Genomic DNA, 24451 nt, shown 5'->3' on the forward strand with positions numbered 1-24451 from the left:
GCCTGTCACATTCTCTTCTGGTCTATCACCCTGGTGAGCCCCTGGTCATTGTAAAACTCAGAGAGGAGTTTTGATTCAAGTCTTTTATAACACAGACTTAAAGTCAAGACACCCTATGGAGGGAGTAAGGTTAAAATCTATACTTCATACTTAGATCAGTATTCTAAGTATTATCAGTAAAAGAGGTAAATAATGGGTGCTATTATGAACTCTTTATCAGAAATGTTACACATATATATCACTAAGTAATTAAAATCTAGAATTTATCCTGAGTTCTTATAGTAGTTATTTTAAAATTTTTATAAAACTGTAAGGAGCAGACCAACTTCTTAAAGTACTGAGCTTTGCTGGCGAATTATAGGAGAATAGCACTTCATGTCTTTGGTCTTCTGCTTGCACCGCGCACCCAGCAGAATTTGGAACATAGCTAAAGCCATAAATTGGGTTGAACGTTGCTCTTCAGTGGAATGATGAAAATCAGAAGGATATGGAGAAGTGAACGGGTGAAGAATTTTCTGAACATCAGATGTGTAAGAGCAGAAGTTACTCAGGTGGTAGGGTGTATGGTTTGATTACAGGCTGGTAAAGAAGTTCTTCAGGGTTTTTTTGGTGGTATGTTTTATTCAGGATGTGCTCTCTTAGAATCTGCAGAGAAAGTGGCATTCCTAAATGTACTCTATGATACACGTATCTGGAGTTATGCTTTATTAATTGTAGGAGAGCAGAGTGGCCCCCTAGGGAGTTGACTTCCTTTTGGAAAAACGAGGTGCTGGGGCTCAGAGGGTGAGAGCTACCTCACCTGGAATGGTCGGCGAAGGCTCTGCGGTATACACCTGCCGATTCTGCACAGCACTGCATCCCAGTCCAAAGCAGTTTTGATCTTCACCTAAACGTTCCGCATGAGCTTGGGAGGATATGTATCTTCCTCCCTTCCCTTTCCGTCAAGTCCTCCCTCCACAGGGATCTCCTTGCCCACATCTGCTTACCACGGCCTCCACAACAGCTCTACACTCAGGGATTGATGTGTTTATGGCAATAACGTAGGGAAATAGCGAAACAGGGTGCAATGAAGAGAAATTGGTTCAGGGTCAGGAGAAATGAGTCAAAATAATGACTTTGCCTTCTTACCTGTGCCCTGTGTAGCTGAGTCAGCACCTTTTAATTGGCCTTCCAGGAAGTCTCAAATTAAAAAAAAACCCACTTTAATTTACATTTCACTGGCCAAAATGTAGTTGGTCCACTCTAACTGTAACAAACCTTCAGAAATGTAAACTTTAGACAAAAAAACTGTACTTGAAAAATAAATAAATAAATAAAAATGGGGGAAAAAAGAAATGTAAACTTTAGTCCCTGTGCTACTGTGCCTAGCTGAAAATCAGATTTCTCTTTCTAAGAAAAAACTAGATAACAGGTAATAGGTTAACTATCAGTCTTTGTTAAGTTTACAGTGTATTGTGTTGGGAAAATGATGTTTAAATGAAATGAAAATGCTTATAAATAAGTTACAGAGTGCCCATTTAATAAAACATGTGCTTTGAGAGCTGGTTTTAGTAATAGAGCATACTATATAATCTGTAATAAAAATATTTTAAACATCCTCTTAAATACTCTACTGTATAGTAAATATTCTTATTTTATTTATAGTATTTTTTTCTATTATCATTTATTCTCCTTATACCTTCCAACCCCTGCAATCACCACACAATTGTCCAACACTTATAGTAAATTAAGGAAAATTGTCAAAGGCAAAATAAAGAGGAAACTAATGATACAACAGTGTGAGCTATAGCTTACTTGGGGGAGTGATGGGTCATTATTCATGGAATTCTAGGACTTAAATTTTAATGCCTGTGTGGGGATTGGAGACAAGACCTTGGGAAGTTGGAATTGGAACCCTACCTTCTTAAAGCCAAAGCCCACATCAAAAGAATGGGCTAGAAAGAAAGCATCCACCCATTAAAAGTTGATGACAAGGAAATCCGAAGATATCTGACTGGGCTCTAAGGAGAAAGAGAGGACTCTCCCGAAGTGTGTGAGCGTGGCCCCACACTACCTCACATGGATTCAGAGTTAGAACTTGTGTAACCAAAGCAGAGAAAAAGCTGGTGTGGCCGGCAAAATGGAACACAAGGTTTCTGTAGAAAGAAGGGCACTGAACACTGGCCCTAAGTAAATTCTGCAAATAAGACCTATAAGAGGGTATATTCATAATCCAAAGTGTAAAATATAAAGTTCTATGAAAAAGAGTTAGTAAACTGATTAAATTCCTAGCAACTTAATAGGATAATTTGGTTGCATCTACAAATTAAATGTATACAAAAACATTAAGTACACAATGAAAATGAATAGGTAGACTATAAAAAACTAAAGAGAATTTACAGAAATAGAAAATATGCTAATTGGAGGTAGGAAAGATTAGGCAGGCTATAAGATGTAACTGAAGAGGCAATTAGTAATCTGGAAGATCCTTCTGAGGGAACGACAGAGAATGTAACATAAGAAATGGCAGATGCTAAGGAGAGTTTGTGAGACATGGAAAATTGGCTAAGAGGGTCTAAAAGTCATCTATTAGGGGCTCCAGACTAGGAGAATAGAGAGAATGAGAGAGGCAGTATACTACGCAGTAATGGCTGAACAGTTGTCAGAGAGGAACAAAGACATTAGACCTCAGATTTGGGAAATATTAACAGTTCTGAGCAGGATAAATAAAAATAAATCTGTATTTAGTCAGATTATTGTGAAACTGTCAAATGAAAGACAGGGCAGTTTCCCTTAAAGGGATAGCCGTTGGCCTGGTTGAAGGCTAATCTGTGGTAAAGGATAGAAGGCAGAAGATAATAGACTATCTCCAAAATGCTGAGAGAAAATTACTACCAAAATAGATTTCTGTTCCTAGGTAAATTATAATTTAGGAATAAGAACAAAATAAATTTATTGTCAGAAGTCTGAGAGAGTGTACCAGTATTAGATCATTAAAAGGACTATTGAAGAGTAAACTATAGAGTATCAGGGAGAAATGAACATAAACAGAAGGCTGAGATTCAAGAAGCAATGGCAAATGAAGAATGGTCAAAATGGACTAGTTTTTAAACAGTGACTATATATTATGTGGCAATATTATTATTTTGAAAGGAGTTAAAATACGGTGGTTCTCAAGTGTGGAACAGCAGTGATATGCAAGACAATAGGGCCTGGGTAGAGTTAAAATGCTATGAGGGAAACAAAAATATGCCTACTTCATAACATAATAACCCAAGTGTATTAGAGTTTTAAATGTGATACGTGAAACTTGAAGATATTTAGAGGAATATATATGAAAATAAAATTTTGGACCTAACGGGGATTTTCAAAATAAGACAAAAACACAGTCTAGAATGGTAAACACTGCTACAGTTCACTTTATTACAACAAAAATATCTAATAAACACACAAATCTTGGAATGGAAGCAGATACTTATATATTATAGCACTTGTAAGGAATAAGTATCTAGAATATATCACAATGATCTATAAGAAATCAATAAGAAAAAAGATAGTATAATAGAAAAATGGACAAAGGGTCTAAGCAGGCAATTCAAAAGAAATATATTGAAAAGACCAATGACTAGATCAATAAAGAAATACATTGAAAAGACCAATAAAAAGATGTTAAACCTTACTAATTATAGGGAAATACTATTATAACCACAGTAAAGCACTGTTTCTTACTAATCGGATTTGTAAATTTATAAATATTGATGATAATATGGGCAATGATATGGAATAACAAAAATTCTTCTGTTCTTGGGGTAGGGGTACACAACTTTAGAAAATGGGTTGACATTATGTGTTAGATTGAAGGTTCCTGTGCCTCATCACTCTGAAATTCTATCTGGGTGACTACCCTTGAGAAACAGAACCGTGTGCTCGTGTAACAGTCCTTCTGCATGTCCCTCAATTTCTCATCTCACTAGAGCTGTTCCAACATGCTGTGTTCCCCTGTGCCTGCGGCACTCCTCACCTTGCCCTATCTCGAGCAAATGACCTCCAATTTGAATTTGATAGTAAATTTATAATATATAAAAGCTAGGTTAGATCATCAAAGAAGTAAAGTATAGATTCAAGTAGGAGAAAAGGTTCAAGGACTGGCCATAGGACGCTGCGTAGATGAGAAGTATCAGCAGTAGCAGTGTCTACAGGAACTGCCAGAGGAGTAGGACGAAAACCAGGCAAGTGTGGCCTTGGAAATCGAGAAAAATTATTTCAAGGAGAAGAGAGTTATCAACAGTGTCAGATGCTGCGAGATGAAAACTGAGAATTGACCTTTGGATTTAGCAACAGGGAGGTCATGGATGACCTTGACAAGCAGCTTTAGTGGAGTGGTAAAGGAGAGAACCTGCTGAAGTAGAGGAAATCAGAGACAGGAAATGGAGGCAGCTCTCTCCAGTCACCTCGTAAAGAGCCGGAGAGAAATGGTGTGGAAACCCCTATCATGTAAGCTACTGTTACAATACAGTGGACACTTTAAAGTCATAAATGATCAGTAACCCCTTTTTTCTATTTTACTACTCTCTTTTTCTGTTTGATCTCAACCAGGAAAATACAGTTGGCTGAATTTCAGCCACATGTTTATCCACATAGAAGCATTCACTAAGCATCAGGACATTTCACCTACAATACTTAGGGATTTTCCCACACTGGGAATTTGATGTTTAACCTTTTCGACCACCCAACAAGCAGAGAAACTGTTACTCCTTTTATCTTCATAGAGCTTTTAAATAAGCCTGAAGCCATTTGACACAGCCAAGTAAAATACTTCCATGAACATCTTGTTGGCTAGAGTAAAAAATAGATGTGAATAAAATCTCATGAGCATCTCTCATAAGATTTTTGTTCACAAAATATAAAATAAAAATCCTTTTTACTGTTTTATAAAATGTTGATGCAGTTGCCAATATCTGGCTGCAAAATTCTAAACTTCCTCCATGTAATCAAGTAAAATTTCAATTTTATTTTTAAAAAATTAGTATTGACTTAATTTAATATAAAACAAATGTTTTTAAAAATAAACTAGCAAGGATGGGTAATTGAAATAATTTTGGTTAACACAAATGGTGTTTATTTTTCCTCCTTCCATTTTTCATTTTCAGTCTCTGCTTCTTGGCTGCTAAGAGGTAATGCATTATACAGTGTTTAGATAATTGATATAATTGTTTCAAGTTACCTCTTTAGGGCATTATCAGCTTGTAGGAATCAGTTTCTCTAATTGTCAAGTCGGGAATCCTTTATCTGGCATTTAATCTCCCCTCCCTGGGAAAATCAGACTTTACCGCAGAGTAAATTATCAAATTGCTGACCTGAAGTAAGGTGACACTGTCCCTTGGCAGTGAACCTCTGCTTTCTGTTATTCTTAGGAAGGATAGTGATTTACTCTGTTGCCTGACAGCCCTGGTTTCACTACCTTAAGAAGTGCCATCTAAGTACTGGTTAGAGAGGTCTTGAGCTTGGAAAGTCCAAGAGAATGTGATTTCATTGAGACTTATTTTTACATCTTTTGGAAAGATGAGATAATTTTTGAAAATGTAACTTTTTATCATTTCTACCACTTCTTAAGCCGCTGATGTAGCATGATTTAGAGGATCTACAACATACCTAAAATGGATCCTTGCCTACCGTATTTTTCGGACCAAAAGACACACCTAGGTTTTAAAGGAGGAAAATAGGGGGAAAAATTGAAGCAAAACATGGGGTAAAATATTTAATAACATAAATAACATAATATTTCACCAATGTAAATGTAAACAGAACTCAACAGCAGCATTAACAACCATCATTCCTTCCAAATTTGGGGGTGGAAAAGTGCATCTTATAGTCCGAAAAATGCACTATATTTAAGACTAAATGTGTGTGTTACTTTACAGCCGCTTTTACAATTTTTATTTCCGTGAAATTCTCCATTTTTATAAGTAGGGAGACTGAAGTTAAAAAATTATAATGTAGCACACAATTTCTTAGTAAAACAGAAAAGGTACAGCTTTCTGGATCTAGAAAGAAGATTCTCAGAACATTTGTTTAGCAAGCTTGAAAAGAACGTTAAGTAATTCCCATCAAATAATTTCCTAGAAGGAGTAAACTGAAAAGGCAAATTTAAATTCTTTTGTACCCCTAGACTTCTGAGATTTCGTTTTCCTACTGTGCGACCTTGCATGTCCAGTGAATACGATTTGTGTGCCAGCTTTTAGACCCATGCTCGGGTACTTTTCACTAGCAGTTTTGCAAGATATTTTTGATACGAAAAATCCCATTTCCTCTACGAAATTTGCCACATCTGAAAATATTGCAGTGATACCTTACCTTAAACTTAGGATGTCTGTATTTTCCTATCCTGTGAAACACCATAAAAATGTTAACATATCTTGTTAGAATATGCCCACAGGAAGCCAAGAAATCATCGTTGCATTACATTTAATAAGTAATATTTGTCAAAAATCACACCATCTAAGCTTCATTATTGTGAAGTTTGATGGTGCTTTATTTTCAGGGTGAATTTTACTATATTAATGAAAGAAATTAACTTGTTAGAGTTTCAAATTTAAGTTTATGCTCTGGCTGGTGTGGATCAGTGGATTGAGTGCCAGCCTGCGAACCAAGGGGTCACCGGTTTGATTCCCAGTCAGGACACATGCCTGGGTTGTAGGCCAGGTCCCCAGTGCGGGACGTGCAAGAGGCAGCCACACGTTGATGTTTCCCTCTCTTCCTCCCTCCCTTCCCCTCTGTCTAAAGATAAATAAATAAATAATCTTTTTAAAAAACCCTTAAGTTTATTTTTATGGATTTTGGAGTAATTTTATAATTTATTACATATTTTAGAGTTTTTAGTTATTTTATTTGGAAATTTTAAGTATAGTAATCTGTCACCAAATTTAATTTAGGAATAACTCAGTTTTAAATCATAGATCAAAAATTTAAAGGTGATCATTATTTTACCTGTAGATAGTTCAATTCTGTTTTTGTAAATTCAACTGTTGGGCACCTGTTGGGCGGTGATCACTCTGACCTCCCGCAGACACTGTGGGCCGGTCTGGTCTGCGAGGCAGAGCACAGCCTGCCCACACTCAGCGTCTCTCAGCCTTCGAGGACAGGGGAGCAGACCCAGTGTTTCTTCATCTGCCTGCAGTGTTTTGTGAAAAGGCTGGCGTTGCAGAAGCATTTTGACAAACTTGAAACAACAAAGCTGGGAAAGTGCAACTGCAGATATTAAATTTCAAGTGAATAGGGGCTGTGTTTACGCCTTTGGAAAGAAATACAATATGCAGAGGATAAAATGTGTGGAAGTGTCAACCTAAGTGAATCACAGTGGTTTTTAGTATTTCCTAAAAAATTAATGAAGGTGATTTAGAAGTCTTATTTCCCAAGAGGCTACAGATGTGGTTTGTTTTGGAAGTGTATCTCTCCAAGTTTTTGTTCAACATACCATATAAAATTGTAATGTTTTTCTCCCTGGTCCTTTATATTCCCTCAGTCCTTGATGTTGTCATCAGAAGTTGGTGTGACATCGGCTGCAGGCTGGTGACGGAAGTCTCTTTTCTTCCCCCATAATAGTTAGGGCTGTGGGTGCCCTGTTCTTTGTTTTCTGTTATCCTTTGCACTTAAAGATGGCCATGTGACTAATTTCTTTTGAAGGGAAGGAGAAGTGATTGTACCACTTCTAGGCCTGGCCTGTAAAAGCTTCTCACCTGAACTTCCTCCATGCTCCCCCCACCCCCACTCAGTGGTAGTCTTCATCACTCTGTGTCTCTGAATGACTCTGTGAAACAAAGGTCCCTGATTCTCCCCCGCCCCCAAACACACACACCCCCGACCCAGCAGGTCCTCTCTGGACCTTTATGAGAGAAAAACTTCTGTTGTGTTTGAGCCATTACATTTGAGGAATTTAGTCTACCCTATCTAACACAGTAGATAGAGGAAGGATTAATTGGCGAGGGCCTTGAGTATTGAGAAGGGAAATAACTTTTCTAAGTTTTTGTATTAAAAAAATGTAAATATTTTATTCAAAAGTTTTTATTCAATATTGTCACCATATGGTATTATGTTAGTTTCAGCTGTACAACCTAGCAATTCAGCATCATTATAGACAGTACCTCAGAGTAGGACAACCACACTAAGTCTAGTAACCATCTGTCACCATGCAAAGTTATCCCAGTATTATTGACTGTGACCCCCTTCACCTCCAGTGCCTTGGGATTTCCCCACACTGGGAATTTGATGTTTAACCTTTCGACCACCCAGCAAGCAAAGAAAATGTTACTCCTTTTATCTTCATAGAAGCTTTTAAATAAGTCTGAAGCCATTTGAAAAAGTGAAGTATAATATGTCCATGAACATCTTTTGGCTAGAGTGATAATAGCTATGAAAAGAATCTCATGTACATCTCATAAGATTTTTCCCCACAAAAAATAAAATAAAAATTATTTTTAACATTTTATAAAGTGTTGGTTTAGTTGCCAATACCATCCATCTCCTTACCCACCTCTCCTTTGACAACCATCAGTTGGTGCTCTATTTCTATGAATCTGTTTTTGTTTTGTTTGTTTGTTTATTTGTTTTTTGAGATTATACATATAAATGTAACTATGTGGTATTTGTCCTCCTCTGACTTATTTCACTCAACATAATACTGTCTAGGTCAATCCATATTATCACAAAGGGCAGAATTTCATTATTTTTTTATTGCTGAATAATATTCTACTACATATGTATATACATATATACACATAAGTATGTATAGATGTATTTATATGCATCACATCATCTTTATCCATTCATCTAATGATGGAGGAAAGTGGTGGTTTTTTAAAAATCTTTTTAAAGATTTTATTCATTTTTAGAGAGAGGGGAAGGGAGGGAGAGAGAAAGGGAGAGAAGCATCAATGTGTGATTGCCTCTCACGTGCCCCCTACTGGGGATCCAGGCAGGAACTCTGACTGGGAATTGAACCAGTACCAGTAACCCTTTGGTTTGCAGGCCGACACTCAGTCCACTAAGCCACGCCAGCCAGGGCTTTGATGAAGATGAATTAACTTTGTCAGCAGGACTGATCTCCTGTATTTTCCTATTGTGAGAGTTCAGCTGACCACTCACCTGTAGGTTCAACCTCACCGTAGACACTAAGACCAATAAGAAAATATATGGAGCTTCATATTAATGGGCAACTGGCCACTTTTGACATTGTTAATGTAACTATCTGATCCTATGATTTAGCCCCAGTCTATGGATTCCTATCTTATATCCCAGGGATTTTATATCCAATGGACTACATTTCTTCTTTCTGGACTCGGATTCCTCCTGAACTGGCCTATTCAGCTCTTCTTTGAATAATGGATTTCAGCTGCCTTGCCTGCTTCTTGAAGCTCTGTGTATCACCTGTATCTCTAGCTGAGATCCACAGTCTGAATCTTGTACTCGGTTCAGGTAGTGCCAACTAAATCATGTGCTGCATCTCCTATACCTTTCTGTTCTGGTTCTTGTGCTCTCCACTGCTGTCCCTCCTGCAGTCTTCCATGTAGCCAGAAGGGTAATCTACCAAGTTCGAGAACCCCTCAAATCATATTTGTGTTTGTCTTTTTCTCCAGCAATAACCAAGGACCTTCTTCTATGCTGCAACTCCCAGTGTTTGTTCAAATTTGGAAAGCTGTATTCTACTCTTTCTGGCTTTCCCTAATTCATATGCTTATAAAATTCTCACCAGTTTGCTGTGCATTTGTGTTTGTTATCCCTTTAGTCAAAGGTTAGAATAATTTGTAAATGTCATTAATGTTTTTGGAAAGATATTACAGAAGCAAACATTATTCTTTATTGTAGAAAACAATTGGTAATGTGTAACTGGTAGAAGCCAACTGAAATAATATATAGCTAGTAACATTGTAATTACTTAAAATTTGAAGTACATAGAGCTCTTTTTAAAAATCTGAATAGGACAAAGGGAAAAATCAAAATCCAGTTTTCATAAGTTGCAGTCACTTGGAAGGAGTGCCCAAGAATTGAGGACCAGATTTCAAGACTTCAGCCGCAAGTTACTATTACCCACGTTCCTGCTTAAGAAGAGATTCATTTCACTGGAATTTTTACTCTATTAGCATAATAAACAGACAAACAGAGAAATAAAATCTGTAAGCTTTATTACAACAGCTTACCTTAAACAATTGCCAACATTAATTTTGAAGATATGTTTAAACAACTTTAAAAGAGATACACGTAAGTTATGTGGTCTCTTTCTCACTAAAGCTTTAGATTCTCTCTGATTCTCTCTGTCTAAATTCCAACTTGGAATTAGAAGCCTCTCCTCTGTCCTTAACTGCCACCTGATCCAGACTCAGTGTCTCTTTGGCTCTTTGTTACTCAGTTGCCACTTTTTTCCATAAACATTCATTTATCCATGCAGTAAACATTTACTAAGCCTCTTAGATGTGCCAGGCACTTTTAATCACTGGTGAAGTTCTTAGAAAGTAAAAAATATTGCCCCTGTCAAGAAATTCATGTTTAATTGGCAGGACAGATATATAAATAGGTAAAAATACAACCCAATTCGAAAATGGGGGAAAGGAGAGCCAGTGATGTAACAGGGATGTATGCAGGAAATGACTAGGATTTATCCAAAGTACGGTGTTAGTTTTCAGGGAAGGGGTGTTGTAAAAGTCAAAGATACATTGTTACAAAAGATGTGATTAATTACGATTGATTTGGAGCAGTGTTTCATTCAGTCAGGAGTGCGTGGCCTCAGAAGTGTCCTGGCAGGTAGGCTTTGCAAGAGTCTGAGTAGGAGAATCACATAGCTCGTTTGATGCAGAGCGAAGATGCATCTCCTCAGCAAATAGCTGCAAAGGTACCGGGCTCACCTCTAGAGGACTGAAAAGCTAATCGGAAAACCGAAGTCGATCTGAAATATTGCTGGAGCTGGCCATAGCTCAGACACCATTATGTTTCCGAGAGCTCAACCAGGTGCAGGATGGAATTAGACTCATTCTTGTTTCTATCAACAGTTTAGGACTAGACTTTGGTTAGGATTAGCCTAGTTGGTTTCATGAAGTCCTAGCAGTAGACAACCATCGGACGGGTTGATAACTACCAGGTCTCTGTAGCAGAGAGTCTAGAAAGAAGCAGCAGGGGGACCTCATAAATAGCTTCTCAACATCAAGCCCTGGAGCGGGTAGGTGAGCATGGACTGTAGTTTCAGGGGAAAGGTCTTAGGCCAACAGGTGGGGACCCAGATCCTGAAACTGGGAAATGACGGATGGGTTCTGACCATAGGAACGAAATCCGGAGTTCAGCTCCTGGTCCCAGAACAGGACAGACACCACTACCCAAATCTTTGGCCTCAAAGTCTTTGGTTACCTCCAGTTTGGGATAGATTTGTTCTAGAGATGCAAGTAAAGCAAATACCTCTAATAGTACTTATGTAGCTTCAACCACAGGTGCCTCTAGGAAGTAGAAGTCAAGGACACTATTTGAGAATCAGAATCCTCCCAGTAAAGACTCTGGTTCTTATAGAAACCAGGGAAAACATGAATTCAAAGAAGAGATAGTATTATATTGATCCCCTAAGAATTTTTAATGAGAGCAAATTTTTAACATTGTTATTTTTTATGGTTTCTCTTTTGTATTTTATTTAACCTTTATTGTATTTTTCCCATTTAGAATAAGGACCCTTTAGTCCCCTTCTCCCCCCTTTCCCCAGCAATCGCCACCCTCTCATTCATGCCCACGAGTCCTTTTTCCTTTTCACTCAATCCCTCCACTCCCTGCCCCACCACAAGCTGTCACCCTGTTCACCATCTGTGCGTCTGTTCATTAGATTCCACATGTGAGTGAAATCATATGGTCTTCGTCTTTCTTTGAAGCTATACTCCCTGGCTTGATGTACTCTTCATTGCTTAACAAAAAAATTGTTTGCCTTCCTTCATTTAAGAGCTTCCTCAGTGGGTCTGCTGATAATAAGAAAAACAAAACAAAAAGACAAGGCACAAGTACATGCAGAGAAAGGGTTTCACCTAATACTAGGCCATTTCAAAGAGGCGTTTCCAGAAAAGGCGGAGCGTGGAACCTCTGTTGTGTTTGCTGTTTGGAGCAGCTGAGCTTCCGCTCCCTGGGTGCTCTCCTCCCCCCACTTCCTAGACAGGCTGTTCTCTCTGCAGCCAGGTATTCTCGCTAGTATTTCTTTAAAATTTAAAGGCTGTCACTTTCTTAAATTCTCCCCAAGTGTTTTTTAATTTGGCTGACAACCTATATAAAATTAGACTTTTTCTTAGTGAACGTAACCTCTGTAACTTCTGTCTGTCTCTTCCCTGTGATTCACAAATGATCCAGTTGCACTTTATAGCTTTTGGAAGGCTTATTTTTTAAGTACACGATACTGGATTGATAATAATAACTTTCATTTTAGCAATTACATGCATATCATTCAGGGTTGTTGTTTTTGGCTTTCAGATTAACTTTCCAATTCACTTTAAATACGTTATACTTACTGCCACTATATTGGCAGCTTGTGGTGCAAAAAGTATCATTTACTGAGACAGTATATATTATTTCTAAACTTTTTCCTTTTATTCTATTTTCCCCATTACCATTAATCCCCCTGTACCCTCTTCCACCTTCATCCACCGCCTGCTCCTTACCCCTGCAGTCACCACACCCTTGTCTATGTCCACGACTTCTTTCTCCTCCTTACTGCATCCCTCCACCCTCCCAAACCGCCCCCAGTGCTGTCCGCGTGGTTGTCAGTTGAGATTGTTTGTTAGATTCTACGTGGGTGAAACCATGTGGTGTTTCTCTTTCTCTGAGACAGTATATATTACCGAAAGATGTTTAGGTTGATTTTAGGTTTTAGAAATTAAAAGATTTAGTGGACTTAGATAAACAAAACAGGTATTAACATAGATCAGCCAGTGAATATAGGAACACTTCACCTCCTTGTACACAGAGATGCACGCTAGTGTCCTCTAGAGAAATGGCTGTGTCTGTCTGTATTTGGTGAAGCGTCAGAACATTAACATGATACAAGGTCATTGTCTTATGTAGGTAAGCAAGACTGTCAAGAGGATTAGTAAACTGGTTTGAATACCATTTTCCACATTTACTTACTGATTGTTGTTTCTGAATGTTCATAACATTGATGGGAAAACTTTGGAAGGTCTAGATTTTTCAAACTTTGGAAAATTCAAAAGCAAAGTTGAATCTTTTAAAGGTCTGAGTTCCTTCTGACACGTGGTAGTCTACTGACCTGGCACCACCCCTTTCCTCAGAGATCCTGCAGTTCAGGTCAGAATCTGCAGCTGAATGAACTTCACGGACGGTTGCTCCACATCAGCCTCCTAAACACTGTGAAGTTTAATGTGGTTAGACCTGTTCCACAGTAAAATAAATAAATAAACAAAGTTCTTTATCTGTGCTTTTACATCAGTAGTTAAGAAAATTGTCTGTTTGTAAACTATGGAGAAAGAAGCAGGTGGATTTTGGAAAGGCTTGCAAGTAGTCAGGAATGATTAATCCAAAATTGCTTATTCATATTTTTCCCCTAACACAGTTTTTGATAAAGTACTCTTCCAATCTACTAGTTACTTTATAACTGATAAATTTGTATATAGTAGACATGCATTAGTTCATTAGTTGATATTCATCTTGGAAACTAAAAATAGTTCAAAGATAATGTACATAATAGAGGTTTGTCTAGTGTTTTGAGCTTTTGGGGGAATTTTTGTTTTGCTTCTATTTGCCCAACATTTTAATTGTTTGGGGACTTTATGTTTCTATTCTAGTAAAAAGGCAAAGAAACAAGTGAACCAAATGATCTCTAAGGGCAGTTCTAACTATAAACTCATTTATTTTCAGTGAACAAAGGAGACTAGGTAAACACCCATTCCTGATTTAAGGTAGAAGATAATTATCAAAGCCAATAGCAAACGCTGTATTTAATGGCAGTTCATTAGAAGCATTCTCTTCAAAACATGGAACAAGAATGCTTAATATTACTGATACTATTCAACATCATTTTTAGAGACATAGCCCTTTAGTAATTAAGGCAATGAAAATGAGACACAAATATTAAAAAGGATAAGCCATACATTTGTCACTATTTTGAAAGAACTTATTACTCTCCACTTAGAAAATCTAAGAAAAAAAGTTATTAAAATTAATGAAGGAATTTAGTAAGGTTAGTTGAATACAAAGCAAATATATTGGGTTGGCCAAAAAGTCTGTATGATTTTCTCCATAAAATAAAAGACATTTTTTATTTTTACCAATATCTATTGATTTTGATATTTTGAGTATATTGGCTATCGTCATGTGGTATATAACATTGATTGTTTTTAATTAATGTCTCAGTTTGATCGTTACCAACTTCAACTGGTCTACCTGACTGTGGAGCATCGTCCAGCAAGAAATCTCCAGCGTGAAACTTTGCAAACCACTTTTGACACATTCGATCAGTCACAGCACCTTCTCCGCACACAGCACAAATCTTTTTGCATTTCAGTTGTATTTTTAACTTTCTTGAAATAATGCAGCATAGTATACTGAAAATGTTGGGTATTTTGTTCCATCTTCAATATTAAAATGTCTACACAAAAATTCAGCAGTTTTGGTAAGTCTTTAAAAAATATGTGCTGATAAGACAGCTGTCACAGTACAATCTAACAAAATTGTATCAAATGAAGTTAAAGACAGCTAAGTGCTACTAGAGCTGTCATACAGGAAAACCCAAACAAACCTTTTGGCCAACCCAGTACTAAAATCAGTAGCTTTCTCATTCCTGTAAAATAGCCAATTGAAATCGAATAGAGTGAAATGGTCCATTCCCAAGTCACTATTACACAGAAACTGTACCATATATGAGTGAATCTACCAAAAATAGTTAAAACTTAGGTGAAGAACACTGGAAAACTTTACTGAGTGACATAGATCGGAACATTTAACCTGAAAGCCAAAAAAAACCCAACAATCCTGAATTATATTCATGTAATTGCTAAAATGAAAGTTATTATCAGTCCAGTATCGTGTCCTTAAAATAGACACTCACATTTCCAGTTGGGAAAAATCAAGTGACCCTAAATTATTCCCAAACTCAATGTCATGCCAAACAAACTATCAGAAAGATTTTAAAAATTTGACACACTGATTTTAAAGTTTACTTTGAAGAGGAAATTACATATCCATTATCATGAATATTTTAAAAAGATGGTCAATGAGATAGGGTTTTGCTTTACTAAAGTCAAAGCTGTGACCAAAAGCTTGGTAATCAAACACTATGACATCTTAGTAGGAAGAGACAAATAGTTCAGTGAAGGGAACAGGGAATAGAGAATATGCAAACCTGCCCAAGTCCTGATTTCCTTTAGCCTGCCCCGTTCTCCAACCAGATAAGCCAGATTCTCCTACTAGGTCTAGGATCTGTTCCAGGATCAGGCCAGTTTAAGGGACTCCTGGGAAAACTGGCTTTCACTTTCCTCCAGTCCTTGGCTCACGTCAGCAGTGCCAGGGCGTGACATTGCATCATGGGACACGTTACACCGAAGGGCGCAGAGGCAGTGGAGGAAGCAGCATCTGCCGCAGCAGGGTGCCCTACGAAGCACCCAGGCTCGGGTTAGCGCTCTTGTTCATAAGTCATATTTTTCCCTTTTAGGATATGTAAATATTTTTTAATCTGTGAAACAGACCCTTTCCAAATTCCTCCTCAGACCTTCTTTTTAAGGTGGTGTCCTGTTGATTTGTGGGCTTCACCAAACAATGCTATTATCAAAAATGACATTAACTTCTGTTGAGGTAATAGTGGACAGAATTCATGCCGTAGACTTTTAATGAAAACCTTTATTTAATTCTCCTTGGTACATTGCTTCTGATACCCATGCTTGAGTAGTTAAAGAATACAAAATTATTCTATGTTCTGCCTGTCTCCTCTTTCTCTCAGTATAGGGTGAATTAGAGGCAAAAATCATAGTTAGGTCATTACTGTAAAATTCTAGGGGAGATGGGAGTGTTTGAAAAAAGGTAGTGGCAGTGGGTGGATTTCAGAAATTAAAGTGAAACCAACGGGATTTGCTAATTGATCGTTAGTGAAAGTGAAGGAGAATGAGGAGTTGTTAGCGTCAGCTCTGAAAGGGGGATCAGATGCAGGGTTTGCAGGTTCAGCATGCTGGGGCAGATGATAACCGTGCTTAAGGAAGGGAAGTTTGGTGAGAAAACACAGGCGCCCCGTGGTTAGTAACGGCAGCGCCAGGCGGTAGAAGTCACAGGTCAAGTCCACGTTAGTTCATAACATAAGACATTATAGGCAAAAATTGTGGTTCAGGATGTTAGACTAAGGCATGGCTTCAGATTGTGGTACAAAAACAGCTTTACAGTGATTGGTCGTCCAGAAAAGTCACTGGGGAAGAGTTAACTGAGGCCACCTAGGCCTAAGGAAGTGGCCTAGTAAGAAGAAGGCAGGAACGTGATGTGTGATCGCAGACAAGATTGGGTTCCCTGCCCTGGCAGGAAGAAGAAACCCCTGGGACATTCATGTAGAGGGAACTGAAGATGGTAGGCTGATCCCTGAGGAGTGTTTTATTGCCCGTTCTTGACATTGCTGTTCACTGTCTGGCTTTGCATCCACAGCAGAGCAAAACAGTTTCATAATGCCGGGGGTTACCTGGGTGCTGTTACTGATGCACTGCTCAGCTGCTTGTCTCTGGCCTGATTGCCTTCTCTCTCTAAAGCACTGTTTCCTTTGTGTCATTGCTACACTGAAGAATCTCCCCAAAGCCGTTTTTCTGTCAGATTAAGTTCCTCTATCAAATTCCTGCTTTACGCTATCATTCAGAAATTGTTGGGGCGGGGGAGGCTGGGATGGGAAAAATAGACAAAAAACTGTACTTGAAAAATAACTAAATAAAATTTAAAAAAAAAAAAGAAAAAGAAATTGTTGTCATTGACCCCCTCCTTTCTATGAATGCAAGTCCTGCATTCCAGGAAGGTCATTACCATCTTTCAGATGTGCTGTGTAAATCTAGAATGTTCATATGTCTTCCTGGCATTAAAATTTGTATTTTCTTCCTCCTGAATATGTTCAAGGCTGGTCATTATAACATTGTTTTATAAAAGTAAAATACCATGAATTACCTAAATATTCAACCATTTGGATTTATTATGTTTTGCTGTAAGCATTTACCATGAAGTAGTATACAATTATTAAAAATGCTCTACTAAACTATTTGGTGACTTGGAAAATGGCCTTGATATATTATGAAGTAAAAAAGACCAGAATACTGAACAGTAATAGTATAACCCAATTTTTTTACCAAAAAAAAAACCCTACAAAAATTATACCTATAATTTTCTAAAGTTGTCTTCTAAATTACAGACAATAATTATGTGTTACTTTATGATCAGGAACATTCCTTTTGTTAAAAATAAATTTGTTATAGTTAGTTTAGTGAGAAAATAAATAACTGGAAAATTATTTATCCACAGAGAAAGGTCTTCTAATTAAGGAAAACAAAAGAGACTTCCTTCCCTTCATACACGTACTCCTAATTCTGTTCCTCTCAACCCCTAGGTAGAATTCAGAATGACTATTGGTAGTAAGTATAATACAGTGGGTTAGAGTTAGCAACTTTAGGTCTAATCTAAGCACCTCCACTAAATGGTTTCCTCAGTGGTAGCCTGATGCCAGTGGTATCAGGGTTTCACTTTGTAAAGAAAATGAATCAGCTGCAGTGAATAGCCTCCTAATGAAATAAGCCTCTACAGAGAGTGCGTAGTAGGCACTCAGCCTGCGTCAGTGTTCCCTCCAGAGCAGGGATTTTCGACCAGCGTGCCACCGAATGTTTAGAGCACGCAGTACCCGACTGTTGAGTCAGGGGCACTGACTCCTTTCCTCTTAGACTGTCAAAGAAACAAAAATTACAACAGGCCCTGGCTGGTGTAGCTCAGGAGATTGAGTGCGAGCCTGTGGACCAAAGGATTGGGGTTCGATTCCCAGTCAGGGCACATGCCTGGGTTGCAGGCCAGTTCCCTGGCAGGGGATGCAGGAGAGGCAACCAAACATTGATGTTTCTCTTCCTCTTTCCTTCCCTTCACCTCTAGAGATAAATAAATAATAATTTTAAAATCTTTAAAAAAATGACAGCAGCCAACACAACAATAGCTTCTGGTGAGAATGCATCAAAGTTATACCTATTTATTTGGTCAAATTGGCAAAAAAAATTTTTTTGGTGTGATGCAGAATTTAGGTAATTTGTTTACAAGTGCCATGAGATGAAAAAGGTTGAAAATCACTGCCCTAGAGAAACTGCTAGCTCGGAAACGTAATGTTTTCTTAAACTGAAACTGAAGAAATAAATCACAAGTTCTTCAAAGTTCCAGCTTAAAAACTTCAGGCCCTTAACAGTATTCATTGTAGGATCTTTGGAATATTAATTCATTGTATTTGGGTGGATAATTTAGTTAAAAAGTATTAAGTTCTTTAGAAGGCAGTATTCTCAAATTTTCACTTACTCTGTTAATTCACTTTTAACACAATTGAAAGCATTTATATTCTAAAAGGAGGCATTATTTCCTGTAGTTCACATTGATTTGCCTTCTTAACTTCAGGTCGCTGCGGGCAGAACAGACGTGGAAGACCTTGATCTCTATGCTACGTCTCGGGAGCGGCGGTTTCGTCTGTTCGCCTCTGTGGAGTGCGAGGGGCAGTTATTCATGACTCCGTACGACTTCATTTTGGCTGTTACCACAGATGAGCCCAAACGTAAGTATATTTTTTAAATTATCAATAATTTTATAAGACTTTTTTCTTATCTCTAGTGTACAGCAGTATGTTTTTCAGAAGAACTAACCAAATAATTTGGTATTTTGAAAAACATTATGCTATAAAATTTTACCAGACTAATAGTTTACAATACAAATAAATGTTCATTGAGATCCCTTCTAGAACTAAAATAAGTAATTGATTACTCTCATATAGCTTCAAATGTTATTTTAATTTTAGTTGTAAAAGATGTATTATTAAAAATTTAGACATACATAAAAATATTAAAAATAAAATAAACATGAACATACAGCTTTAAGAAATAAAATTTATCCAATAGAACTGAAGTCCTTCTTCATCCAAGTTATATTTATATATGCAGTAACTTCACATTAAATAAGTTTAGAAAATCAGAAAATCCTTTGAAGAGCAATCATAATGGCTCTCTAGTCATTGTGAGAAAAAGCTAATAATATTGAACATGGTCACATATCCGGCAGAATGAATATGCCTTTTGTGAATAATTCACCCTGGAGATCTCATAAACCCTACAGAACTCGAGAGTGTGTCTAACTTCCTCTTTTGAGAAATAGCTTCTGAACATTGCGTAAGAGCCTGTGCATGTACTTGTGTGCCGTTTATTTTTCTCCTCTTCTTACTGCTATCATTCCAAAGCAGCAGGATAATAAAAAAATACTCACATTGTTCTGCTCATTATGAAAAGGAGGGTGTTTTTAAATGTGAATGTACACATTGTCATAATTAAGGTTAAACGCTGAATTCTACTTTGTAGACATATGATTTTAACCACAGGATTATATGTTTCTATAAATAACCTTGGGTAAAGAAAGGATGCTGGTGCTCCGTAAAAAAGAAGTCTATCTGCCTAGAAATCAGTTTCCTAAATATTAGAACATACTCCCTTAAATGACTCATTGTTTAAAAAAAGAGAGTGTTATATATTTATATAGCAAAGGAAATGCCTATCTTACAATCTTGAATTTGATAGGTTGTTTACATTAATTATGGTTAAGTTCACAGAAATAACCACATTGCCATGTAGGAATATTTCTGGTTGTCATTACTGTAATGTAGCAAAAATACTTAATACCAGCCAGTTTCTAATTCAGCTGTATGAGAGGACTTAATCCTATATAAACCTGGAGATGAGTCTTGGGCAGTCATTAGATACTCAGTGTTCAAGCCTGAGCAGAGGAAATAGCCATGTGACTCACATTTATTCCATATTATAAGATTTATAGCTTTTGAGATCTTCAGGAAGGTGAAGAGGAATCAGAAGAAGAAAGTGACCCCTGGCATCTTACTCTAGGACATCGTTGGGGGGAATGAAAACGGGAGGAAACGCTGTAGCTCACGTTATCTGCTCTCTGCTTTGCCTCTCTTCCCTTTGTCTCCGCTTCCCACCGACTACTTTCAAATTTCCAAGCTGAGATCTACACCTAAAATAAAATGAATATTTATATTCTAGCATGAATATTGAATAAACATCATTATTTGTGTTTTTAAGACCATAGATGTTTGACACGAAGTGATTTCACTTACTCTATAAATCCAGAAATCCTCAGAGTAAGATAATGATTATGGAAAAATGTGTTTTCTATTCAGTTTATTTATTATGAATGGTTTATAGTGTGTGAAATAAATATATGCCATAAATAAAATATCTTGGATCCAAATCTTGAGGTTAGAGAAACTTTGCCTTTTAGATATGAAAGCTTGGTGTTATAAGTTACAGATTTTGATAGTCATCTAATTCTTATATGTTTGTTTATTATAGTTGTTAAAACGTGGAAGTCATTTTCCAAACAGGTGAGTTAAAGCTCTTGGTGTGCATATTTTCTCTCTCTCTCTCTCTCTGCATGCACACACACACACACACACACACATATATATATAATGTGATATCTGTTTTTTTTCTGGAAATTAAATCACATCCAAGAGTGATTTGAAGATGTGGATCAGTGATAACCCTCATGTGTGAATGTAAATTGGTATCCCCACTTTGGAAAACAGTTTGGCGGTGCCTACTAAAATTAAAGATCCACATGTCCAATACCCATCAGTTACACTCCTGGGTTTAAGTTTTACAACAGTGGATGCATCTCTACCTAATACAGGAAGCTTGAATATGCCTATCATCCAGTAACTTCATACCAGTGTGTGTAAGCAAAGAAACTTTCACACATGCAGGACAGGCTCGTAGGAATGTCCACAGGTTGTTCATGTTGGCCAAAAAGACGGTGATACAATAGCAGTAGTAGAACTGACAAATGAGTCTTGACGTAGTTTTTCCGACTGGCTTCTTTCCCTTAGCTTTAATGTCCTCAAGGTGCATTCATGTTGTTGCAAGTGGCAGCATTTCATCTTTTCTAATGGCTCAGAGCATCCCATTGTGTACATGTGCCACATCTCTATCCGGTCCTCTACTGAAGGACACCTGAGTTGTTCCAATGTCTTGGCCACTGGGTACAATGCTGCACTGGACATGGGTGGGCCTGTATCTCTGTGAGTAGATGTTTTACATTTTTTTTAGGTAGATACCCAGAAGAGGAGTTGCTGGGTCATATGATAACTCTATTCTTAAATTCTGAGGAATATCCATACTATTTTCCACAGTGGCTGCACCAGTTTACATTCCCACCAGCACTGAATGAGGGTTCCTTTATCTCCACAACCTCTCCAACACTTGTTATTACTTGTTTTGTTCATAATAGCCATTCCAACAGGTGTGATACAGTATCTCGTTGTTTTGATTTGCACTTCCCTAGTAGTTAGTGAGGGCGAGATCTTTTTATTTATCTCTTTGCCATTTGTATGTCTTCTTGGGAGAAGTATCTGTTCAAGTCCTCTGTCCATTTTTAATTGGAGTGTTGCTGTTAAGTACCTGAGTTCTTTATCTATCTTGGATGTTAACCTCTTGTCAGAGCTGTCATTTGCAAATACCGTCTCCCATTCAGTTGGTTGCCTTTTTGTTTTCTTGGTGGTTTCTTTTGCAGTGAAGATGTTTTTTTAGTTTGATATAGTTCCATTGATTTATGTTTGTCTTTATTTCCCTTGCCTTCAGAGTCAAGTTTATAAAATCTTTTCTAAGTCCAATATCTATAAGTTTAGACTCTATGTTTTCTTCTATGTAATATATTGTTTCAGGTCTTATATTGAGGTCTTTGATCCATTTCGAATTAATATTTGCATATGGGGGTAAATAATAGTCTAGTTTCATTCTTTTCGGGTGGCTTTCCAATTTTCACATCACCATTTATTGAAGAGGTAGCTTTTCTCCATTGTATATTTTTTAGTCCTTTCTTGAAAATTATTTTCACATATACTGTAGGTTTATTTCCGTACTCTCAATTCTGCTCCATTGGTCTGTGTGTCTGTCCCCCCCCCCCACTTTTTCTGCCAATACCATACTGTTTTGATTACCATTACTTTGTGGTATAACTTGAAGTCAGGGAGTGTGATACCTGCAGCTTCACCCCTTACCTCGCCCCCCTGTTCAGGATTACTTTGGCTACTCAGGGTCTTTTATAATTCCATACAAATATGGTGATTTTCTTCTATTTTTTAAATATCGTTGGGATTTTGATGGGGATTGCATTAAATCTGTATATTGCTTTGGGTAATAGGGACATTTTAACTAGATTAATTCTTCCAGTGCATGAACATGGACTATCTTTCCATTTCATTGTATTTTTAAATCTCTTTTAATAATACCTTTTAGTTTTCAGCATATAGATCTTCCACGTCCTTTGTTAAGTTTATTCCTAGGTGTTTGATTGTTTTTGTTGCAATTGCAAAAGGAATTAAAAAAAATTTCTTCTGAAATGTCATTGCTAATATATAGGAACATGGTGGGTTTTTGTACATTCAATGTAATACTAGAAGTCCTAGCCAGAGCAGTCAGGCAAGAGAAAGAAAATGAGAGCATTCAAATTAGGAATGAAGAAATAAAAGTGTCACTTTTTGCAGATGACATGACTCTTTATGTAGAAAACCCTAACGATTCCACCAAAGTGATTAAAAACAATAAACAAATACAGTAAAGTTGCAGGATTTAATTATATTTTTTAAAAGATATAAGTAAACAGAGAAATATTATGTTCATGGATAATTCATTTGGAAGAATAAGGACCCTTGATTTTCAAAACAATTCTGAAAAGGATGAAAAGAAAAAAAGTAAGAGAACATTTGGTCCTATATCATGTTAAGATTAATAATAAAGGTATAATAATTAAACTAGTATTGTTATTACTGCAATACCTTCAATTAGATCAACATAATACACTGTAGCACCCAGAAACAGATATAGGCATGCATGAGAAGAGCTGTAAGTCATTGGAGAAATGACTGACCTGTAGGTGTTGAAACAATAGTCTTTCTTACATTTGGGCAAATAAAATTAGGTCTCAAACTGACCACCATATACAAAAGCAGATTTCAGATAGATTAAGTTCTTATTTTGAGAAACAAAAATTCTGATCTATTATGAGCAAAATGAGAAGCCTGGTAAGTTTTTATTAAACAAAGACACATAAAGGAAAACTCAAAGGAAATTATTGGTAAATTTTACAAAGTTAAATATCAAAAATTTCAGCATTCTGAAAGATAATGGCAACAATGTTGAAAGATGTATGACAAATGAGAGAATATGCTTGCCACATTTTAACAGCAAATCTAGAGTGTCTTGTGAGTCATATAGAACTACTCTAAGTCCATATAGAAAAGAAAATCATCCCGATAAGAAAAAAGTGGACAAACATGGTTAGAATGGCTGGCTGGCTGGTGATGTGTGTGTGTGTGTGTGTGTGTGTGTGTGTGTGTGTGTAAGCTCCATATCACTAATAACCAGGGATATGCAAATTAAACCAGATATGATGCTATTTCACAGCCACCAGATTTTCAACTTTCAGAAATCTAACAATACCAATACTTAGTATGGAAAAGAAGAGAAAAAACCAGGTGACATTGTAAATTGGTATATTCACTTTTGAGAGAAATTTGACTATCTAGTAAAGTTGAAAATGCATATCAAAAGTTCTGCTTCCAGGTGTGTGTTTAGTGAGTTTAGTGTTGTTCAAACAGTAAATACCCCAGCTCCTCATCATTATTCATACCTGAATTTTCACCTCTCTGCCCTGCTGCCCCATTACCTGGTGGCATCTGTTCCCTGCAGTGCAGGGACAACACTATGAAGGAAATGAAAGCCAGGAGTCACAGATGGCTTCAGGATGTCCATAAATCCCCTAAAAATACCTCTTCTGCCCATTGGTACCCAGGGCTTCCTTATTTGCATACCAACTCCACTTTGTAAAGAAAGAGATGGCTTATGAATGCCAAAGCACATTTTTAGGTACAGTTACCTCAGGATTTGTTTAAAGTGCTTCTAAATATCAATGTACATAAAAGTCACCTGGGTATCTTGTTAAAAACAGATTCTGATTTAGTAGGTGTGGGATGGGAACTGAGATTCTGCATTTCTAATAACCTCCCAGGTAGCAATGCTTGGACTACTGGGTAACCAGACTTTGAGTGGCAAGAATCGAATCTGGAAATAGAAGTAGTTTCTAGTGCTTCTTTTTCAGTGTGCTATTTAGCAGACTAATTTTTCTTAATAAATGCAAATCCTTTTATTTCTTTTTTTAACAATTTATTTATTTTTAGAGAGAGGGGAAA

The 24451-nt window shown here is 37.1% G+C and overlaps 1 protein-coding gene across 2 annotated transcripts in view; it reads left to right on the forward strand.

Moving 5' to 3' along the window:
* MICU3 (mitochondrial calcium uptake family member 3) overlaps positions 1-24451 on the forward strand; it is a 74196-nt gene that overhangs the window by 8144 nt on the left and 41601 nt on the right. For both annotated transcript variants that reach the window (XM_037128761.2, XM_053659923.1), the window contains exons 2-3: positions 18604-18757; positions 20556-20587. In XM_037128761.2, the coding sequence (XP_036984656.2) occupies positions 18604-18757; positions 20556-20587 (186 nt within the window). The remainder of the gene's footprint in view (positions 1-18603; positions 18758-20555; positions 20588-24451) is intronic.

The sequence above is a fragment of the Artibeus jamaicensis genome, unplaced genomic scaffold (assembly GCF_021234435.1).
Source record: "Artibeus jamaicensis isolate MK-2021 breed Jamaican fruit bat unplaced genomic scaffold, CSHL_Jam_final scaffold_833, whole genome shotgun sequence".
Taxonomy (NCBI): Eukaryota; Metazoa; Chordata; class Mammalia; order Chiroptera; family Phyllostomidae; genus Artibeus; species Artibeus jamaicensis.